At 39.9% G+C, this 17,838-nt stretch overlaps 1 protein-coding gene across 1 annotated transcript in view; it reads right to left on the bottom strand.

Annotated features, from left to right (window-relative positions):
• The window catches only part of plcb1 (phospholipase C beta 1), a 38,442-nt gene extending 21,453 nt beyond the window's left edge, over nucleotides 1–16,989 (bottom strand). The window contains exons 1-11 of the mRNA XM_075480635.1: nucleotides 16,549–16,989; nucleotides 12,281–12,358; nucleotides 9,939–10,007; nucleotides 8,958–9,098; nucleotides 8,792–8,871; nucleotides 7,272–7,325; nucleotides 6,586–6,661; nucleotides 5,322–5,422; nucleotides 4,482–4,645; nucleotides 2,284–2,430; nucleotides 598–755 (exon numbers count right to left, since the gene is read on the bottom strand). Coding sequence (XP_075336750.1) covers nucleotides 598–755; nucleotides 2,284–2,430; nucleotides 4,482–4,645; nucleotides 5,322–5,422; nucleotides 6,586–6,661; nucleotides 7,272–7,325; nucleotides 8,792–8,871; nucleotides 8,958–9,098; nucleotides 9,939–10,007; nucleotides 12,281–12,358; nucleotides 16,549–16,647 — 1,167 coding nt within the window. The 5' untranslated portion in view covers nucleotides 16,648–16,989. The remainder of the gene's footprint in view (nucleotides 1–597; nucleotides 756–2,283; nucleotides 2,431–4,481; nucleotides 4,646–5,321; nucleotides 5,423–6,585; nucleotides 6,662–7,271; nucleotides 7,326–8,791; nucleotides 8,872–8,957; nucleotides 9,099–9,938; nucleotides 10,008–12,280; nucleotides 12,359–16,548) is intronic.
• Between the last annotated feature and the right edge of the window lie 849 nt (nucleotides 16,990–17,838).

Here is a 17,838-nt window from a genome sequence, read left to right as displayed (position 1 = left end):
AAATTTCAGAGGAATGTGTTTTTGTTTGTTAAGCCACTTAACACTGACCTATGAATCATTCAAGCATAAAAACGGCTCTTATTTTAAGAGTGTGCGCGCACATGACAGACAAATTAGCAAAAAAACTGTGCTAAATTGCATCTTTAAGCACTTTGTTACTGGAAGATTGTCACAAAGACACATTATTTCTTCCCATTTCTTTAGTTGCATCAGATACTGTGATAACGCAGCCTCATTACCACTTAATGGGTGATCTGCACTGGCACAGCATGGGATTTTGGCAAAGGCCCCGATACACCAAGCTATAACTGAATCAGGTACATCAGGCCCGTCTGTGAATATGGTCCACCATTTAAATCCCCACAAGAGGGGAATAAACACTTTCATCTATCAGATCAAATGTTCATGATTCTCCTATTGGCTCCCAGTGGATAAAGCAATCTCTTAAAATACAATTTTGTGTTGTTAAATGACAAATAAACAGAACCTTATGCGTGATACAATCTCAAAAGACAGATAAAACTGGTCTAATGCTACATCGTAAATGCAGATTTTAGGCTTGCGGTTGATTTACATCCCTGTACATTTTGGACCCACCTTAAAAGGTATTTCTGATGTCATGGTGAACCCATGAGTGATGACGGGTTCCTCCTCAGCAGTTCTTCCTTTCCACACGTCTAATTCCACACAGCGACAGCCCGCCAGCAGAACCTGCCTGTACATCTCCACGGAGGAGCTACCTGCCAGCTGACCCGCTAAAACCCACAGAGAAGAAGTTCAAATATAAAACTCAGCAACACAGTTTAATACAAAGTCACCACCTGGTAACAAAAACACTATGACATAACATAAGATGTTAGCTCAAACCCTGAAATTAAACACATAAAGGGACCCCTTTAAAGCGAAATTAAGCTGATAAAGACCTCAAACCGCATTCTGGATGCACACAGACAGGCTCTTACTCATGGTTTTTATTCTATTCGAACTTTTGTGACGAAAACTGTGAACCTGGATGAGATTCCCATGTTATATAAGAGCAGAGTCATAAATCCAGACACAGTTAAAACAATCTGTTGCTTTCCTTAGCTAGGAAATATTTTTTGAATTGGCTCTATATGAATGAATTGGATTATTTTGTAAATAATTATGATTACAATGAATTGAATTCCAATTGGCTTGAATTGGACTTTATTATTTAAGTGCCTTGAGATGACATTTGTTGTATTTGGTGCTATATAAATAAAACTGAATTGAACTGAACTGAACTGAACTGAACTGAACTGAATTGAATTGAATTGAATTGAACAACTTTTATCTCTTTATCTCGGTATCTAACAGGCTTGTTCCCGTTTATCCTCTCAGTTTGCAACTTTTGACCTGTGTGCCTTTGCGGTCAGTATGAAACAAGGTATGTTAGGAGTGTGGTTTGACATCATCAAAAAAAAAGAAAATATTGCAGTTACCCAGATTATAAATGGGGAATACTAAAAAGCGTATCTAGGTTAATTGAAACACTGAAGCCTACAATAATGACTTTCACGAAAAGTCTAACAAAATAGACGTAAAGTTTCCCCTACAAAATCCAGGTTTCCAAGCCTGGATTCCAATCCGTCTCAGTTAATTACAACAATCAATTTGTCTCTCTGCTTTTCACTCCTTCAATCTGAAAACTTCCTTCTGAATCAGCTGTTACAATCGATTGAACAACAGCTTTTCCCAAACCTCACAATTTTTAGCTATCGTGTTTTAAACTCAGGGCCAACGGGTCTGTGGGTAGCTTTGATTTAAACCCAAAATGCTCCGTGTGTGTTGGCTGCTTCTGAGTCCTTATTTCCTTTAGGTCCGTTCACAGCAATGCAGTTTGGTAAATTTGGTTTTGTTTGATAATCAGCCCAACTCTGGCTCATGGTTTCCTCAAGTCTGACACCATCACATCCTTTTGTCTCTGCTGTAAATGCAGTCAAGGTGTTTTGTGAGAGAGTTTATTGTCGCTGTAAGAAACTATAACAGCTGCTTGTTCTCCTGATACTTATTTGCAGAGTTAAAAAGTCATTTTTCAATACATTTGGATGCATTGGAGCACCAATAAACAATTCAATATGGGCTCTTTTTCTGCTGTTTTTATCAGCCATTAGCTGAATGACTTCGTCTCTAAGCCAACACATTATTTTCTTCTACTCGGTGAAGGAAGTCAGGAGCTACTCCACACATCTGAAACAACGAGTTTGTTATGAATGGAGTGCTCGGTGTTTAAGTGTGTGTGTTTGCAGTGAGTCTGCTTACCTGTCAGGTATGTATTATGTGACGAGTTGATGAAATAGTTACACAGAGGAAAGCTCATGTCCTCAGACTGATCCAGTTTCTCTGGTGGAATGACTCCATTCTCGTCACTGGACAGATAACTGGAGAACGCCTGCAGAGAAATGGTGCCTAATGGCAACATGCATACAGTCACACAATAAACATGTTAAAGGCTAACAGTGATGAACACATTTCAGTAAGAAAAAAAAAGATAAATAAATTCAGAGTCAAGAAAGTTAGTCATTTAATATCCTTAATATTCTAATTATTGTAAATGTTAACCTCACATTCATCCGCTATAACATGTTACAATTAAACCTCACCAAACATTACAGGATTATTCATGCCAAGCAATTCCTGATGCTCTTCCAAAGAGATGTATATGAGCGAAAGGTCCGGTGCACAGGATGCGGTGACATCTAGTGACGCAAACTGAAAACTACAACCAACCGAAGACCCCCAACCAACACCACCTCCTGGTTAATGCTCATCGATTCAGTTTTCAAAGCGCTGGGTTTGTATTTCTTTCTGCTTTACAGCTGCAAGTTATCCTTCTGTGGTAGCGGGTGGCTGCTCCAAAAGAAAGAGCGCTGTCTAATTAATAAGACAGCGCTCTTATTAGATCATGGTGGTGGAGGGGGGGTGGGGTGGGGGTGGGGATCAAAGGAGAGGAAGGGGATAGACTTGAGTCTCCTTCCTATTGTGTAACTCTAACTAAATAACTAATTTCTAAATAAATCTAACCTCGAGACTGCTGTTTTTTACTTTCTTTTTTGCATTGATCTTGACTTCCTACTATACTGCTGAAAACACAGTAGTTAGACATTCAAATACATTGTAAAATACATTTTATTGAAAAGAACATTGCCATTATTTTTCATCCAGCCATGGTGACACATCCTGGGACTTTTACGTCAGCAGCTTGGGAACCCTGCAGGTCCATAAGCCATGCTTTGGGGGTGACCTCTGTGCTCAAAGCTGGCACAGCAGGCTCCCGATCAAGTGTTGGTAGGTGACAACTCAGATCATAGCTTGTGTAGGAGTGTTCCTTAGACTCAACATATTTGTTTGAGGTAGCATAAATTTGAGTGTAAAAAAACGCCTTTATTTTCATAACACAGTCAAACAGATTTAATGGACTTCATAACTGTTGTGGGCCGAACAAATCCATCTCCTTTTGTATTCATGCATCCATATTTTTATTTTTTTTTCCAAGCATGAAAGGAGCACTGCTGACAGAAAGTTCCTTTAATTAGTTGAGAATTCCACTAGAAAATGACTTGGGACTCCCTGATAACAGCAAACATGCTGAAACATGTTAGAGTTTCAGCAGTCACCATAACTGTGCCATTAATATGACTGCATTTTAAATCATTTTCTTTTTAAGAAGAGAGCACCTTGGAGTATTTTTGAAGTTCAGTAAGTGACGACTGAGGAATTAAAGAGCCCGTGTTTTATTTGTCCTTTTTGGGGCAGGTCTACAGAAGCCGAGAGTAGTAGTGGTACGTATAAACCTTTTTCTGATGGTTTTCTTGAGATTATTATAAAACAATATTGGCACGATTGGTGTGTGTTAAACCTGATTCCATTCTTCAAATGCTTGTCACACCAGCGGGAATTTTCACACCTTTGTGCATTTTCACGAGCAGAATTGTTACACAAACGCTTCACATTCCATGTTTGATCCATAGGCTACTTTATTCAGTTTTCAATGAAAGGGGGGTAAAAATGGGTACACCTTTGCCAGAAATACATATAAACACATATAAACAGGGGCGGACTGGGGAGAAAAAGTGGCCTCGAACACCATCGGTAAATTAACTCGTTATCTTGAGAAAACCATCAGAAAAAAGTTTATACGTACCACGTCTGCTCTGGGCTTCCATACAAGTCTTCTCTCAGGTGATTAAAACATTTTTCAACCACAGTGCATCTTCACATGTGACACCAAAAGTAAGATTACAAAGTATTAAAGAAAAAAACAAACGATTTCTGCAAAAGTTGACACCAAACACTAACGTGAGAACCATAACTGCTGAATTTAACAGTTCACACTACGTGTGTGTGTGGGAGGGTTAGTGCGGTATTTTCATACCTACACATGTAGCCATGTAAAAATAAAGAGTAGCTATACTTAGCTTGTCAGGAATGTGGGAGGAAAAATGTGTGTTTGTGAGCACCTTGCTTCAGCTGTGCCTGGTCATGTTGGTACCTCTCCATCAGAGAGTGCGTCTGTACGGGACGAAGAGGCGGGTAGAGGATTTCGTTTAGCCTCGGGTCTCTCTGCTTGTTGTTGATGAACTCTGTCATCTGATCGACTGACAGCGCTCCACCGTCGCCTCCTCTGCAGAACAAAGCCAAAACTAAGAAATGATACACTTTTAGGCTTCTTTCTTTTCAAAAAACATCCGTGCGTATGGAATTTATGCTGCATAAACCTATGAGCTTTATCCAGAGAGACACGGCCTACTGTTTTCCAGAACTAAAGAATATTATTTCCAACAAATTAAGCAACAGCATTTCATCATCATACAGCAAACACAGCCAAGAAATCTTCCGTAAATTATTTATTGGTGCCAGCAACTTATAAGCAAGTATTTGCTCTATTTCTCCATTGAACAATATTATAGATTAAAAACTGCTTAATTGTTTTTCAGACAAAACAAACCAAAAAGGCGATGACACACTCGGGGCTGGAAACCAATTTGTCGTTATCAGATGTTTTGTAGTTTAGTCAATTGAACAATGACTTGCAGGATGACTTTGAATGTGCTAAAGACGACAGAGATGAGACTGATTACTGCTCCAAAGTCCTACATTCAGCCTCTTTCTTCAGTCCTTCTCTGTGCACAAGTGGGGCAGCAGATGAATCATTATTCATCATTCTTCTCATATCAAAGAAACTGGCCAGAAGCAACAACAGCACACTGTAAACAGCTCATTTTGTAGTCTGGCCTGTTCATATTCACGAGGACTTTTAGCCGATTACAGGTCAGTGGCTGAATTTTCTGTCTCCTTACTGCAGTTTGAAGATGCCGTTGAGCTCAGGACGGGGGCAGAGACTGTCCAAGAAGCTCCTGTAAACTTCAAGAGTAAAGTCCTCCAGTTTGATGCCGTCACCCTGTCAAACAAAGCAAACATGGACATGAGCATAAAGACACCGTCTCAGTGTCAAATACAACCCCATCTAACTTATTGTTGTCCAACTCTATGATCTGGTAAATACGCAACCGCATTCTCAACGTTTGGTTCACAAAAACATCCTTTCTTTGTACACGGTGGTGGTCTTTGTGAGGTTCATATGAGCAGAGATGGTAACTTTTGCATTACTGCCACTCATTGGTTGCTACGAAACCTTGATGACCCAGATATTTCACCCCTCTATGCACTGTGAGTCATTCTTAGGCAAAAACAATCAGATAAAAAGCCTCAACAGCAAAAATAAAACAGAAAAAGAAGAATGATTAGAATTAAAATACAATAAATAGTTATTGAAAGAAAAAACAGCTCAACAAAGGACTTATCCTTGACAGATTCTACTCTGTTAAACTAACATACCGTTTCCAAAAAAGTTGGGTGTAAAACATGAAGAATGCAACAAAATATCTGATAATTTGATGCCAATGACATGAGATAACTCATGTTGTTGCTTTGTAATGTGTAAAATGTTGAAAATAAACAGAGAAGTTGTAAAATTTAGGCACGCTGCACCAAAATAGGGTCCCAAAAAAGCAGGTAAATCGCCTGCAGAGGAGGCCTGTGAGCTGCCTCGAGTTAGTGGAGGACTGTTGGAGGTATGGGTGGAAGGCCCAATTTGGTGGGCTGCATTCTGCTTGGCATCAGACAGTTGCAGATAACAAAAGCCACCAAGAATATAGCTGAAGTGCCAGAAAAAAAAGCATCATAGTGGTTGTGGATCACTGGTGTAGCACGCTGGTCACAAGGTGGGAATGGTCAGGTGTAGCTGGGTCACTCAGATGAGAATGTCTGATGATTTCAGACCTGAAACACCCGTTGACTCTGGGTTTATTACTGATGATGTGTTCAGGTTGCACCGATTTAATGTTGTATATTCAATTGGTGCGTTGAAATCTGATGCTAAAGGTGTGAGGCTTGGGCTCCTGACAGCGCAGCGGTAAATAATGCCTTCAGAGGTGGAACAGGCTGTCTTTGTACCACTTTTAAACTAAATGTAGGGTTTAAATGTGTCCCAACTTTTATGGAAACAGGCCATGCGTATCAATCACTTTGATGTTCTCCGTAATAACCCAAACTTGTGTTTACCCGTCCGTATGGCAGTCTGCAGCTGTCCAGGGCATTCTCTACTCTTTTTCTGTCTGATGAAAACAGCCGAACGATGCTGCAACAGACAATGACATCACAGAAACTCATCTCTCGTTCTTTCTAAAAACGTCTCCCCCCCGCCCCTTATTTTTTTTTTTAAATCACCCCTTCAAAAATGCCATTCATCTAAGACGACCTAAGCTATGTCGCTATCTTCTTAAACGTTCGTTATTTCCCTTTGACCCCCTAAAAGTGTGAACATTTTCAGTGTGTTTCTTATCATCCCTTAAACCCTCGAAACCTCTCCGCTTGTTTAAAACTCCCTTAACTTCCAAGATATCAACTGACCTTAATTCTGCTCTTGGTTTGCTTCTAAAATACAGCTTTCCTTCATAACGGTTTTATCCATCTCATGCTCTGGCACCGGTTGATTACCAGGTCAGTGCTGAATTAAGCACCTTCGTGAATCATGTCCCTGTTTTTGCTTCCCCAAGTGCACATGGAATTAAGTGTATTTTTGGAAGCATGGGACAGGAAAGAGCAAAGTTTAAGTTTGTGGGTGTCTCTGCAGATTTTGTCAGGCTATTTCTTCACATTTGGAAAAATGTGCCGTAACATGGGCTCTCTAAAGTTTATGCAGAGACTGAACCACAGATTGAAGGGATAAGGAATCGTCACGGACTCACTTTTTGACTGGAATTCTTCCTTCTGCGTTCGGCTGAAGCGTTAACTTGACGTACCTGAATCGGGGAAAGAAAATACATGAAGTTGCTGTTCCAAAAACAACACGGTCTTCAAAGGGCTATCTGGAAAACTGACATTTTTCATTAATAAACTTACTTCAAGTTGGCAGAATCAATGTAAATATGGAAATAATTCAGTGATCAAAAGACGGCAGGTAGTGGGTAAAATATGTCTGAGTCTAATGCAGATTCTTATGGTTAACCATTCATTAATCCAGTTGCCTAGAAATGGAAAATTAGTGTGAATGACAACAAAACCACCCAAGTGTTTCTTTCATAAAACGAGGCTGGAACTCGGCTCACAGGACGCAGCAGGGGGTAAGAAAATGTTCATAAATTATATTGCTAATATGGGATGTCATACAGCTTCATGTCAAAAGAGGCGAACTATCCCTTTATCTTCTAACTCCTGGAGACAATGTGGGCTCTGGTCGTAAATACCCTTCCGAGTAGTAATACTGTGTTATGAAGTTTTGCTAAAAGTGTTCTTTAAATCAAGTCTTTATTCACACAATACTGCTCCACATTCGGATAGTTTGTGTAAAACCAGAAACATTCAAATACACAAAAACACCTTTTCAATCAGACTACATCTTAACAAATTACAAAAAAGGTGGAATGATGTGTGTCGCCAAGACAACCAGTTTCATTTTTTACTTCTTTCTGCAGCATGTGTTTTGTTTAGAAGAACTGATTTCAGTGTTATCAAAGCACACACCCCCGACACTCTGGTTCAACTCAACAAGGACAATTAATTCCTTTATTTAATTAGTTTTTCTCTGTTTTAATTCCTACTGTGTTTTCTTCTATTTTTAAAGTACATCAATATTCGAATTTTCCACTTTTAATAACTGATATCAGCATTGCCCCCCATATTGAGGTGTTGGCTAGGCTTTAATTCTACATTGCATTTGTTGAAAATGATATTTTTGTGTCCATTAAATCTCAACTGGGTCAAACAATTAACCAGGAATGAAAATAAACAGGAGCTGCAGCTCTGCTTGAAAAAGAATAACTTCAATGACCACATTACCTTGTGGACACAGCATATGCTTTGAGTGAAATGGAATGTTTATTGTGATATTAACTCGCAGTGGTCTGTCTTTATAAACTCTCAGAGCCCAAACCTCCCATAATAAATACAAAATGCATTAATGCCTTGAGCTGCTCCAAAGGAAAAACAACCGTACCATATAAGACATTCAGATGTGCGACAAATTAAATGGAAAAACCGACATGAAGAGACCTGTTAAGGTTCTGGGCAATTATGTGGGATGCAACAGTATTCTTTCAAAACATTTCCTTTGCAGTGGGGTTGGGATGCGACGGCCTTGAAGGCCGTGGCATTAACATTTTATGCTCTCCCATCAGGACCACAAAAGATGGACACGGCTTCCATCCATCTCGTCTTTAGCCTGTTACGCTGAATGAATATACACATGTGTGTGTGTGCGCAGACTCACGCTTTCAGCAAACTGTGGTCTCTGTTGAGATTGTAGCTCAGCAAATTGGAAGACAGAGAAAACAGTTCCTCGCACCACGCCTGCAGAAACACACACTCTGTCATCGTCAACAACAACAGGCATCATCATCAGTTCCCAGTCACGGACGCACTAATGAGTTCAGCACCTTGGCTTCTTCCTCCTGTGAAGCGATGAAGTTAAGCTGGTTAACGTTTACGAGGTCTGAGGCTGTAACCACGGTAACCATGCGGTTCTCCAGCCGACCAACAAGGTTTCCCACGTCGAGCAGCTCCCGCAGCTTGGCCTCCTATTGGACGACACAGAATGAGATCTCTCAGCTGAAACAGAGTCACGCTGGAGGCTTTTGACAGGCAACAGTGGAGGTGAGGGGAAGTGTGTGTGGGGGGGGTTATTTTATTATCATTCAGGATTTTATCATGCTTTAGGATTACTTTCACTTCACCTCACTTTAGGAGACAAGTTTCGGTGCAATCTGTTGGTTTCCTTAGCTAGGAAATTGTTTTTGAATTGTCTCTATATCAATGAATTGGATTATTCTATAATTATGATTACAATTAATTGAATTCCAACTGGCTTGAATTGGACTTTACTATTTAAGTGCCTTGAGATGACATTTGTTGTATTTGGCGCTATATAAATAAAAATGAATTGAATTGAATTGAAAGATGGAGAGACAAGTTTCACATAGATAAATGAATGAATAAATCAATAATTGCTATATCTGCAGAACATTTGTCAAAGAAAGAAAAATAATAAGTCCTCTTAAGAGAGAGGAAGACAGAACAAGAATTTAAAATTTGCATGAAAACACATGATAGAGGAAAAACTATACATATTCATATGACATGTTACATGTACAGAAAATTGGAATCTGAATATCACAAACTAGAATGCCAACTACAGGTTTTAATTAAAACATAACATCAAATATGAAAACATAAATGAATAAAACATCAGTTTTCCTGCTACATTAATGGAGGAACCACTGAGTGTGAGGTCACTGAGAGGCCTCGGAGATGCAGGAGGTGAGCAGAAAATCGAAATGCAAGAATGAGATACCATACGTTTGACACATGCTGGGTGAAAAGTCAAGCTGAGGTGTCTGCAGGTGGAAAGGCGATGGTACCTTGGGTGTTTTGGTGCTTCTACCCGTTCTGACATCCTTTACGAAGATCAGGTCCAACAGTTCTGTGTCCTGATGAGAGCACACAAACACACAAAGAGTCAGCTGTTATCGATGAATGCTTCCCCCTTTTTCCGGCTAAGGATTTAAGCCCACCTGGAGATAAAGTGTGTGTGTGTGTGTGAGAGAGAGAATCAATGATCACATGCTGTCTCAAGTTCTTGCTTTCAAAAGATATTCTCTCAGCTTTTCAGTGTACTGTACAGCTCTTCAACACGTATAGCTCTACAGTCCAACACATCTATTGGTGCTCCCACAATAAGCTAAATATAAAAACTAATTCAAGATAGCATAATCTTTTTAGCTCTTAAATCTCTTTAAGATAATGTGCCACAAGCCTACAGGAAGGATATAGACCGTGTAGAAGCAAAGTGTTAGCATCTTAGCATGCTCCTTCTTCAGTTTTTCCAATATCAGTTTATCTTAACACATATTATCACATATATCCAAGTAATGTTAAAAAATAAGCAGTTTAAACCCATGCTTTAGTTTAAATGGAGTCAGCTTGTGTCATTGTTTGCTCTGTTTCACCAGCGAAAAACAGTATTGGCTTAACTGTTAGCAAGTAGCAACTATAGCAAGTAATGTTGCAATATAAGTGGTAACTGTTGGTCATGGTTAAACATGAAATTTAAAATAAATAAGATGATACTTGGCCTACTTTTGATTAATTTGGGGGGTAATTACACTAACACTTTAGGTAGTGAAAACTCAAAAACTTATAACCAAAACAACATATAGAACTTTTATGGCCTTAAATAGATCGTCATGTCTTAAAAGGGCTTACTCGTCCAATATCAATATAAGCGAAATCTGAGGATATGCAAATTAGCTCCACCTCTACCTCCACCACTTCCATGGCTGTAGCTGCTTAGCCTGGACCCTGCTCAAACATCTTGACTCTTCAGCTTGATTAGATAAACCTCCCTGAGATCTTCTTAGTTCAAGTGAGAGGTTAGGTTTGTAAAGGGTAATTGAGAGTTAAAGCTTCATACTTTTGTTTCTGCTGACCTGTATGTTGCTTTTCACTCACCTGTTAATACCGAATGTTCTTGCAAATACATCTAATGTTGATATAAACACAAAAACTGTTATAATGGAGCCTCATCTGAAATTTTCTCTGTGAAATTCATGTGCAAAAAAAAAAATGACTGAACATTCTCCAGAAAATCTTTGGTGTTCAATTGTAGGAACTGCTTTTGTGACTGTCTTTTGTTGGGTTTCCATTCCCTAGCAAAGCAAATCTGATGCAATATTTTGAGAAGCTTAAAAAAAGAAATGTGAATCAGGCACCATTTCCATTTACTGGTTTGGACTGTGCGGTCTCACCAGAGGATGGTTGCAAACCAGTAGAAGTAGTTGTGCTATCTTCATAGAAACCTTTAAGGATGATAAATAACAATAACTGTGGTGAACATCCAGAGAAAAGAGGAGAAAACTATTCTTTAGCGATTACTTTTCTCTCCGGTAATATCTGGGACATCACATCATATCTGTTAGTACTGTGAGTTTATTGCTTGCCGTCAGACTGGAAACAGCTGGTGTATCAGGTCAATTTTTGCCAGGTCAGATGCAAAAGTGTTTGCATGTCCCCTAATAGGTATCCTGTCATCTTCAAAACAGGCAAAAACCACCTCAAATGAGCGTATAATCTGTTTCAGTGCAACAGTGGAGGTTTCATCAATTTTTATTGTTTCTGTATATCTTATTTTTCTAAATGAAAAATCCAAAACGTAATGAAATTCCAGCTATTGGGAGTTTTATAAGAAGTTGTACTGGTGGTTTCAGAAGCTGTGAACGTTGTGTGGAAAGGTGAAATTGGATTAGATTTTACTTTGCAAGAGGTTGGTGATAATATCAGTACTTCCTTATATCCAGGCTATTTTTGCTTCATGTTTTAGTATTTTTCTTTGCTACAAGAATGTACTACTGCGAGGCAGAAAGGTGTCAATCAAAGACTTTTAGTTGCTCAGAAGATATTTGTAGTTTGTTTAAACTGTGCCCTATATCTGCCTCTCTTATAATAGGGCAAATAAATCGGTCAACATCTGTACTCATGTCCACTTCTCCCAGTAGACTGGATAGATGCAAGAACTGCTGCTGCGAGTCTCATCAAAGATGCAGGTCAGTGACAAAAACTGGATATAGATGCAGAAACTGACTCTCGAATGAGCGGTCTTGTTTATGAACTATTTGTGACCGAAGTTTCATGTCATTAAAATCTCAACCAGGCTAATAAGTGGAGGTAAATTATGACATTGTGTTTTGTTTGTGTGTGTTTTTACCTTGTTTTGGTCAGTCCAGTAGAGGTAAAATCCATGTGGGTCCACGTGTAGTGTCACTGGATTGACAGTAGACAGATCCTGGAAAGACAGATGGAGCCAGTGAAGACAAACACAAGATAAAAATATTAGGGCTGGGCGAGTTAACGCGTTATTATCGCGTTAACTCGCTAATTATTTAACAGCAATAACTATTTTATCGCGCATTTATCGCGCAGGTTTTATTTTATTTTTTTTTATTTTTTTTTTTTTCACAATTTAAAAAAAAAATTTTTTTTGGCTTTTGAGTCTTTAATGGATAGGAAAGTTCAGAAAGACAGGAAGCAGGGGGCAGAGAGAGGGGGAACGACACGCAGCACAGGGCCAGCTGCAGCGAGGACTATAGCCTCTTGTACACGGGGCGCCTGCTCAACCCACTACGCCACGGACCACCCGTTTTATAGGCTTTTATTTTGTAAAAGTCTGTTGCTGTCTGCTGCGGAACCGGAAAAGAAAGTAATTGGCGGATCCAAACACGGAGAAGGGTACGGAAGTTTTACTCGGCCCATTTTCATTTTAAAGTTCTTCCAGACGGCGGAGTCGACAGAACCAAAGTCATCTGTAAACACTGCCAAGTTGAATTGTCTTCTCACCGTAGTAGTTCCAGTCTAAAATATCACTTAAAGGCAAAACACACAACTGATAGCAGCAAGTCATTCAAGGAAACAGACAGTGGAGCGAGGCTTCTACATAAAAACTACAGAAAGGAAATCATGTGATTAATTAGATTAAAAATTTGAATCGTTGCCCACAGCCCTAAAAAATATCAAAGCAACAGCAAACATTTCTTTTAAAGCTCCACATTAACAAAAGCAAAAAACCCATCCCAGGAAAATTAGGCAACACTACATCAAACAGCAAAGATTCATTAGATTCACTAGTGTACACTTTTAAATATGTTAAAACACAGTTATTAAGCACTCAGGATAATGCATACATGTTACAGAGCAAAAGCTATGCTCAGTCATAATGACACCCAATTAGTATTCCTTATCAACCCGCCATGACAGATGTAAATTGGCCCCAGGTGGAATCAGAGAATTCAGATCTTTTGATGAGGTGCTGCTTAAAAAGCCTTTTTGCATTTTAATAAAAAGTTCAGGTGGCTCGTTACTGACTGGCTGGTACGGACTTATTAGAAGCAATACTGTTTTAAAGATAAGCATTACATTTAAGAAATGGAGGTTAAGTGTCGCCCAAAACAGAACAAAGCAGCAATTAATACAAAAGACATGGTAACGCTAAAGGATATAAGATCAATTTATTAAAATGTAAAGAGATGCTTTCATCTATATTTGTAAAAAGAAGGAAATACTTCAACCAACTCAGCTTCATGGGGAAAAAAAGAGACATTTTTACATAAATTTAATCTATTTAAACTTTTGGTTCGTGTCCACAGACACGATTTTCGTCGTTACTTTTACTGAAAATGAAAATAACGCATAAGAGTGCCATGGCTTTTTCATGAAATAGTCCCGTCTTGGCCGTTGCATCCCATTTAATAGGTGATACAGTCCATATTCTGAGGTCGGAGGGCTTTCAGGATGAAAAGTTTAAAAAAAAAAGCTTTGAAACTGAAAGGTTTTGCACTCAGTCACTGTTTCTGATGTTAAAAATGAAACGGTTAACGTTAGGATATCCTGGTTTGCATTAAAACTGACCCTGTAATGACAAATCGCATCAAAATGCTCCCTTGATTTAACACACAAACCAGATGTCCTGCTGAAATAAATGACTTTGAAAGGTCACGGATGTAAAAACATAAAGATTTAGTCTTTGTCAGCACAAATACGTAATTTTGCTTTACGTGACTAAAGAAAAAAGAAAGTCAAATCTGGTGGAGAAGAGGAAAGACGGAGTGAAAGATCTGCTTCTTGAAAAGTCGTAAGCGGATCCCCTGAAAAATCCCCCCCCCCCTTTTTTTTGGCCTCTTCCATATACATTCAACATGTGTTTATTTGGTGAAGTCAGCATGAGTCACTGTACTGATAAAAAAGGATTTCCTACAATCTTCATTAAAAACCTTATTAGAACATGTTTTTTTCTTTTCACTTACAGTGGACAGATGGTTTAATAATGGATAGAAATGGACTGAGATGTGATTTTAAAGGCTCATCCTGCAGTTTGAACATAAAAACATGATCTTGGGGTTGGAATTCAGGCTCTGTGCTGACAAAAGACAGCCGCAGAGCGAGCAGGAATACAACATGGCGTCTAAACAAAGCTACGGATGACGTCAGCCTCACATCACCCATACCCATATATCAGGACATATTATCTAAAGTACAATAGTTTCTTTCAGATGGACCCAGACTTCCTAAATTGTATTATTAAGAAGTTAAACCAATTGACCAAAAAGTGGGAAAGATCGTTGATTATACTCTTGGGCTGGCTTTTCAATGTGAAGCTGCATTTTTATCTTTTACACTACAATATGAGTCAACTTCAAGTGTTCCCATTCATCAGGAACATGCAAGTAAACAAACAAATGGTCATTTATGTCATATTCCAGCAGGACTTACAGGGTAACTGCAGACATTACAGGTATAAGCTTTATGTGTGAGCATATCTCATGCATATCTGAGCATATGAAAGACTGCCTGGGAGCACAAAACAAAGAGTTCCAGTTCGCTCCTTCAGGTGTTGCAGGTCATTGCTTCCTGCTGCTGTCGGGCTCTCCAGTGAGCACTGCTCCCAGTGACAAGCCGCATAAAAACTGGTCGATTTCACTGGGAATTTTACACGATATGTGTGTAGATGCTTTTGTGTGTGTATTTACAGCACAACAATACACCCTCATCTGGCTGATATCAACATCTGTAGACCATGTAGTATCATATCCCTGAGCTGTACGTATTTTTAAATGAATACTTCGGAATTTTCTTTGCTCTGTTATGTATTATTTATTTATTTCCCAGTTCTGTGTCATATTCTTAACTCCTCTGTTGCCGTGACGTTTTTTTTTTTTTTTTAATTTCCCTTTGTGGGACGAATAAAGGTCGTCTTATCTTATCTTGAGGTATATTAGGCCACCCTCACAGCAAGAGGGTTCCTGGTTTGAATCCCGGCTGGGGTGTTTCTTTGTGGAGTTTGCATGTTCTCCCCTAGCTTGAGTGGGTTCTGTGCGGGAACTCGAAAAACACGAATGTCAAGTTAACTTCTAAATCGACCCTAGGAGTGAGTGTGAGTGTCGACGGATGTTTGTCTCGGTGTGGCCCTGTGATAGTTTGGCGACCACCTCTCACCCAGTGGCTTCCCCCATGACCCTGAACTGAACTGGATTAAGCAGGTATAGATAATGGATGGATGGATGGATGGATAAATGGCCGCAGACTGCAAAAAGCACAAAAAGCCAACAAACCCACCCATACTCAGAGAAATGTTTGTACTATGTGTCAGCCTCTGTTCTCCGAGTGAATTCCTTCATAACAGCACACCCCACATTCACAACAATACAAACTAGAAGAAGCTCAGAAGATGGCCAAACCAGACCTCTGGTTGTCGCTCGTTGTCATAGCAACATATTCTTTCTTTCTTTCTTTCTTTCTCCCTTTCTTTTTTTTTTTAGTTAAAACTGATTGGAGTGGATTCAACAGGATCCCCAGGTGTGATCCCTGATATGGTGCACACAAACGCACATAAATCCGTTCCTTTGTGACACACACAAGATACTGTTTAGGTGGCGATAACCATGCCAGTTACCATAGCGACCGGACCGCATGTTTCTCATTGTCAAGGCTATGTACTTCAGCATACCAACACACACGGGCAACTCCGCGCATACCCACAATTATGTGTTTGACTGCACTCGTGAAGTAGATCAGAAGAGCTGTGCATGTGTGTGTGTGTGTGTGTGTGTGTGTGTGTGTGTGTTTTACACAAATCTGAATGCACACATGCACCAATTACCAACATCTATGGATCTGTACCAACAGGTGGCAACAGTCCCACTTGTGTTTTATCTACAGGTTCTTACTGCCAAAGCTCAATCAACAAATGGATAGTAAACACATCTGACAACATGGCACATTCGCTCCTCTTCCTCCTCATTTTCTCACTCTCCACATTAATTCAGCTGGATTTTTCCTGAGTGGAATTCGCCACCAGTTTCTTACACTGCGCTGAAAAAAAAGATGTAACTGGATGAAATGAATGAAGAAACAGGAAAAAAAAACCAAAAAGCTCTGCGATTTGTTTCGGTTCTCTCTGTAAGGTGAAAGCAGCGTCCTTACCTCATCCCATTTAATGAAGTTGCTTCCGTTCCTCAGTGTGTGAGAGACGGAGGGAGGCTGGAGTTTCAGTGCGTGGACCCCCGGCTGAGCGCTCGCCATGGCTTCACACACACATCAACGCACACCCTCTCACACTCACTGACTGGAGATGCTCAGGCTCAAACACCAGGACGCTGCATCTCAGTCATGTCCGAGCCCAAACTCCTCAGAAGTCAGGAACGGATGCTCGGCTGCAGCAGCATCCTCTCCTCTTCTGACTCTGTCTCGCTTCTTCTGTGGTCACTCTCTTTTTTTTTTTATTTCAGTCCTTCTTCTGCACACTTCTCTTTCTTTCTGCTTGGTGTTTCCTTCCTCACACCTCTCTGTTCTTATCCCTCCCTCCGCTCGACTCCCCCTTTCTCCTCTGTTGGTGCTGCATCTCACAGAGAGACAGACTGAAACAGATGCCTTCGTGGGAGACAGGATACATGTGTGTGTGTGTGTGTGCGTGTGCCTGGGAGTGCATGTGTGTGTGTGTGTGTGCGTGCATGCGCTGCCTCCACAAATTGACTCATCGGCGACATGCGCACAATGGCAGCTTCCCACAGATGGGGGAGGGATGAGAGAGGGAAAGCGGGAGCGACAGGAAGATAGCAAGAAAGAAAGAAGATAGTGGGAGAGATGGAGGGAAAGGAGAGGAAGAAGGAAAGAAAACATATAGGAGAATGAAAAGCTAGTGGGACAGCGTGGAAATTACAATCAAACGAGCCCACTTTTAAATACACAATACAAATACACTATCACAACCATATGTGCTTCCCCTACCATGGGCATTATTCTGGTGCTATAACAGCCTCCCCTCCTCTGGGAAGGCTGTCCATCATATTCTTAAACCAGGCTGCAGGGATTTGTTCCCGGTGAACATTAATGAGGTTTGTCACTGATGTTGGAAAATATGATCTGGCTGTCAGACAGTGTTGGCGAGGACACCATTGATCCCTGGTTTGAGCACAGATGACAGGGTCAAAGGAATCTGAACCACAAAAATGGATCCATCCTACGGTAGACCTCATAATGGCAGCCCAGACATAACCTCAGGAGTCTGCAGTGTCTGAGCCTCTGTTCACACATCTATTAAGATATTGTGTTTGAAGTCATTAAATATATACATAAACCTGTACAAAAGAAACAATTGAAAACCAAAAAAACAGAGCAGAAAACTTATAATGATTATAAGATAATGATATAATATTTTACCACTAAATATAAAACATCTCATTATTATCATGGAAAACAAAATATTAAAAAACA

This window comes from Odontesthes bonariensis, chromosome 2, assembly GCF_027942865.1.
Source record: "Odontesthes bonariensis isolate fOdoBon6 chromosome 2, fOdoBon6.hap1, whole genome shotgun sequence".
Classification (NCBI taxonomy): Eukaryota; Metazoa; Chordata; class Actinopteri; order Atheriniformes; family Atherinopsidae; genus Odontesthes; species Odontesthes bonariensis.
This window is presented reverse-complemented; position numbering and strand designations above follow the sequence as displayed.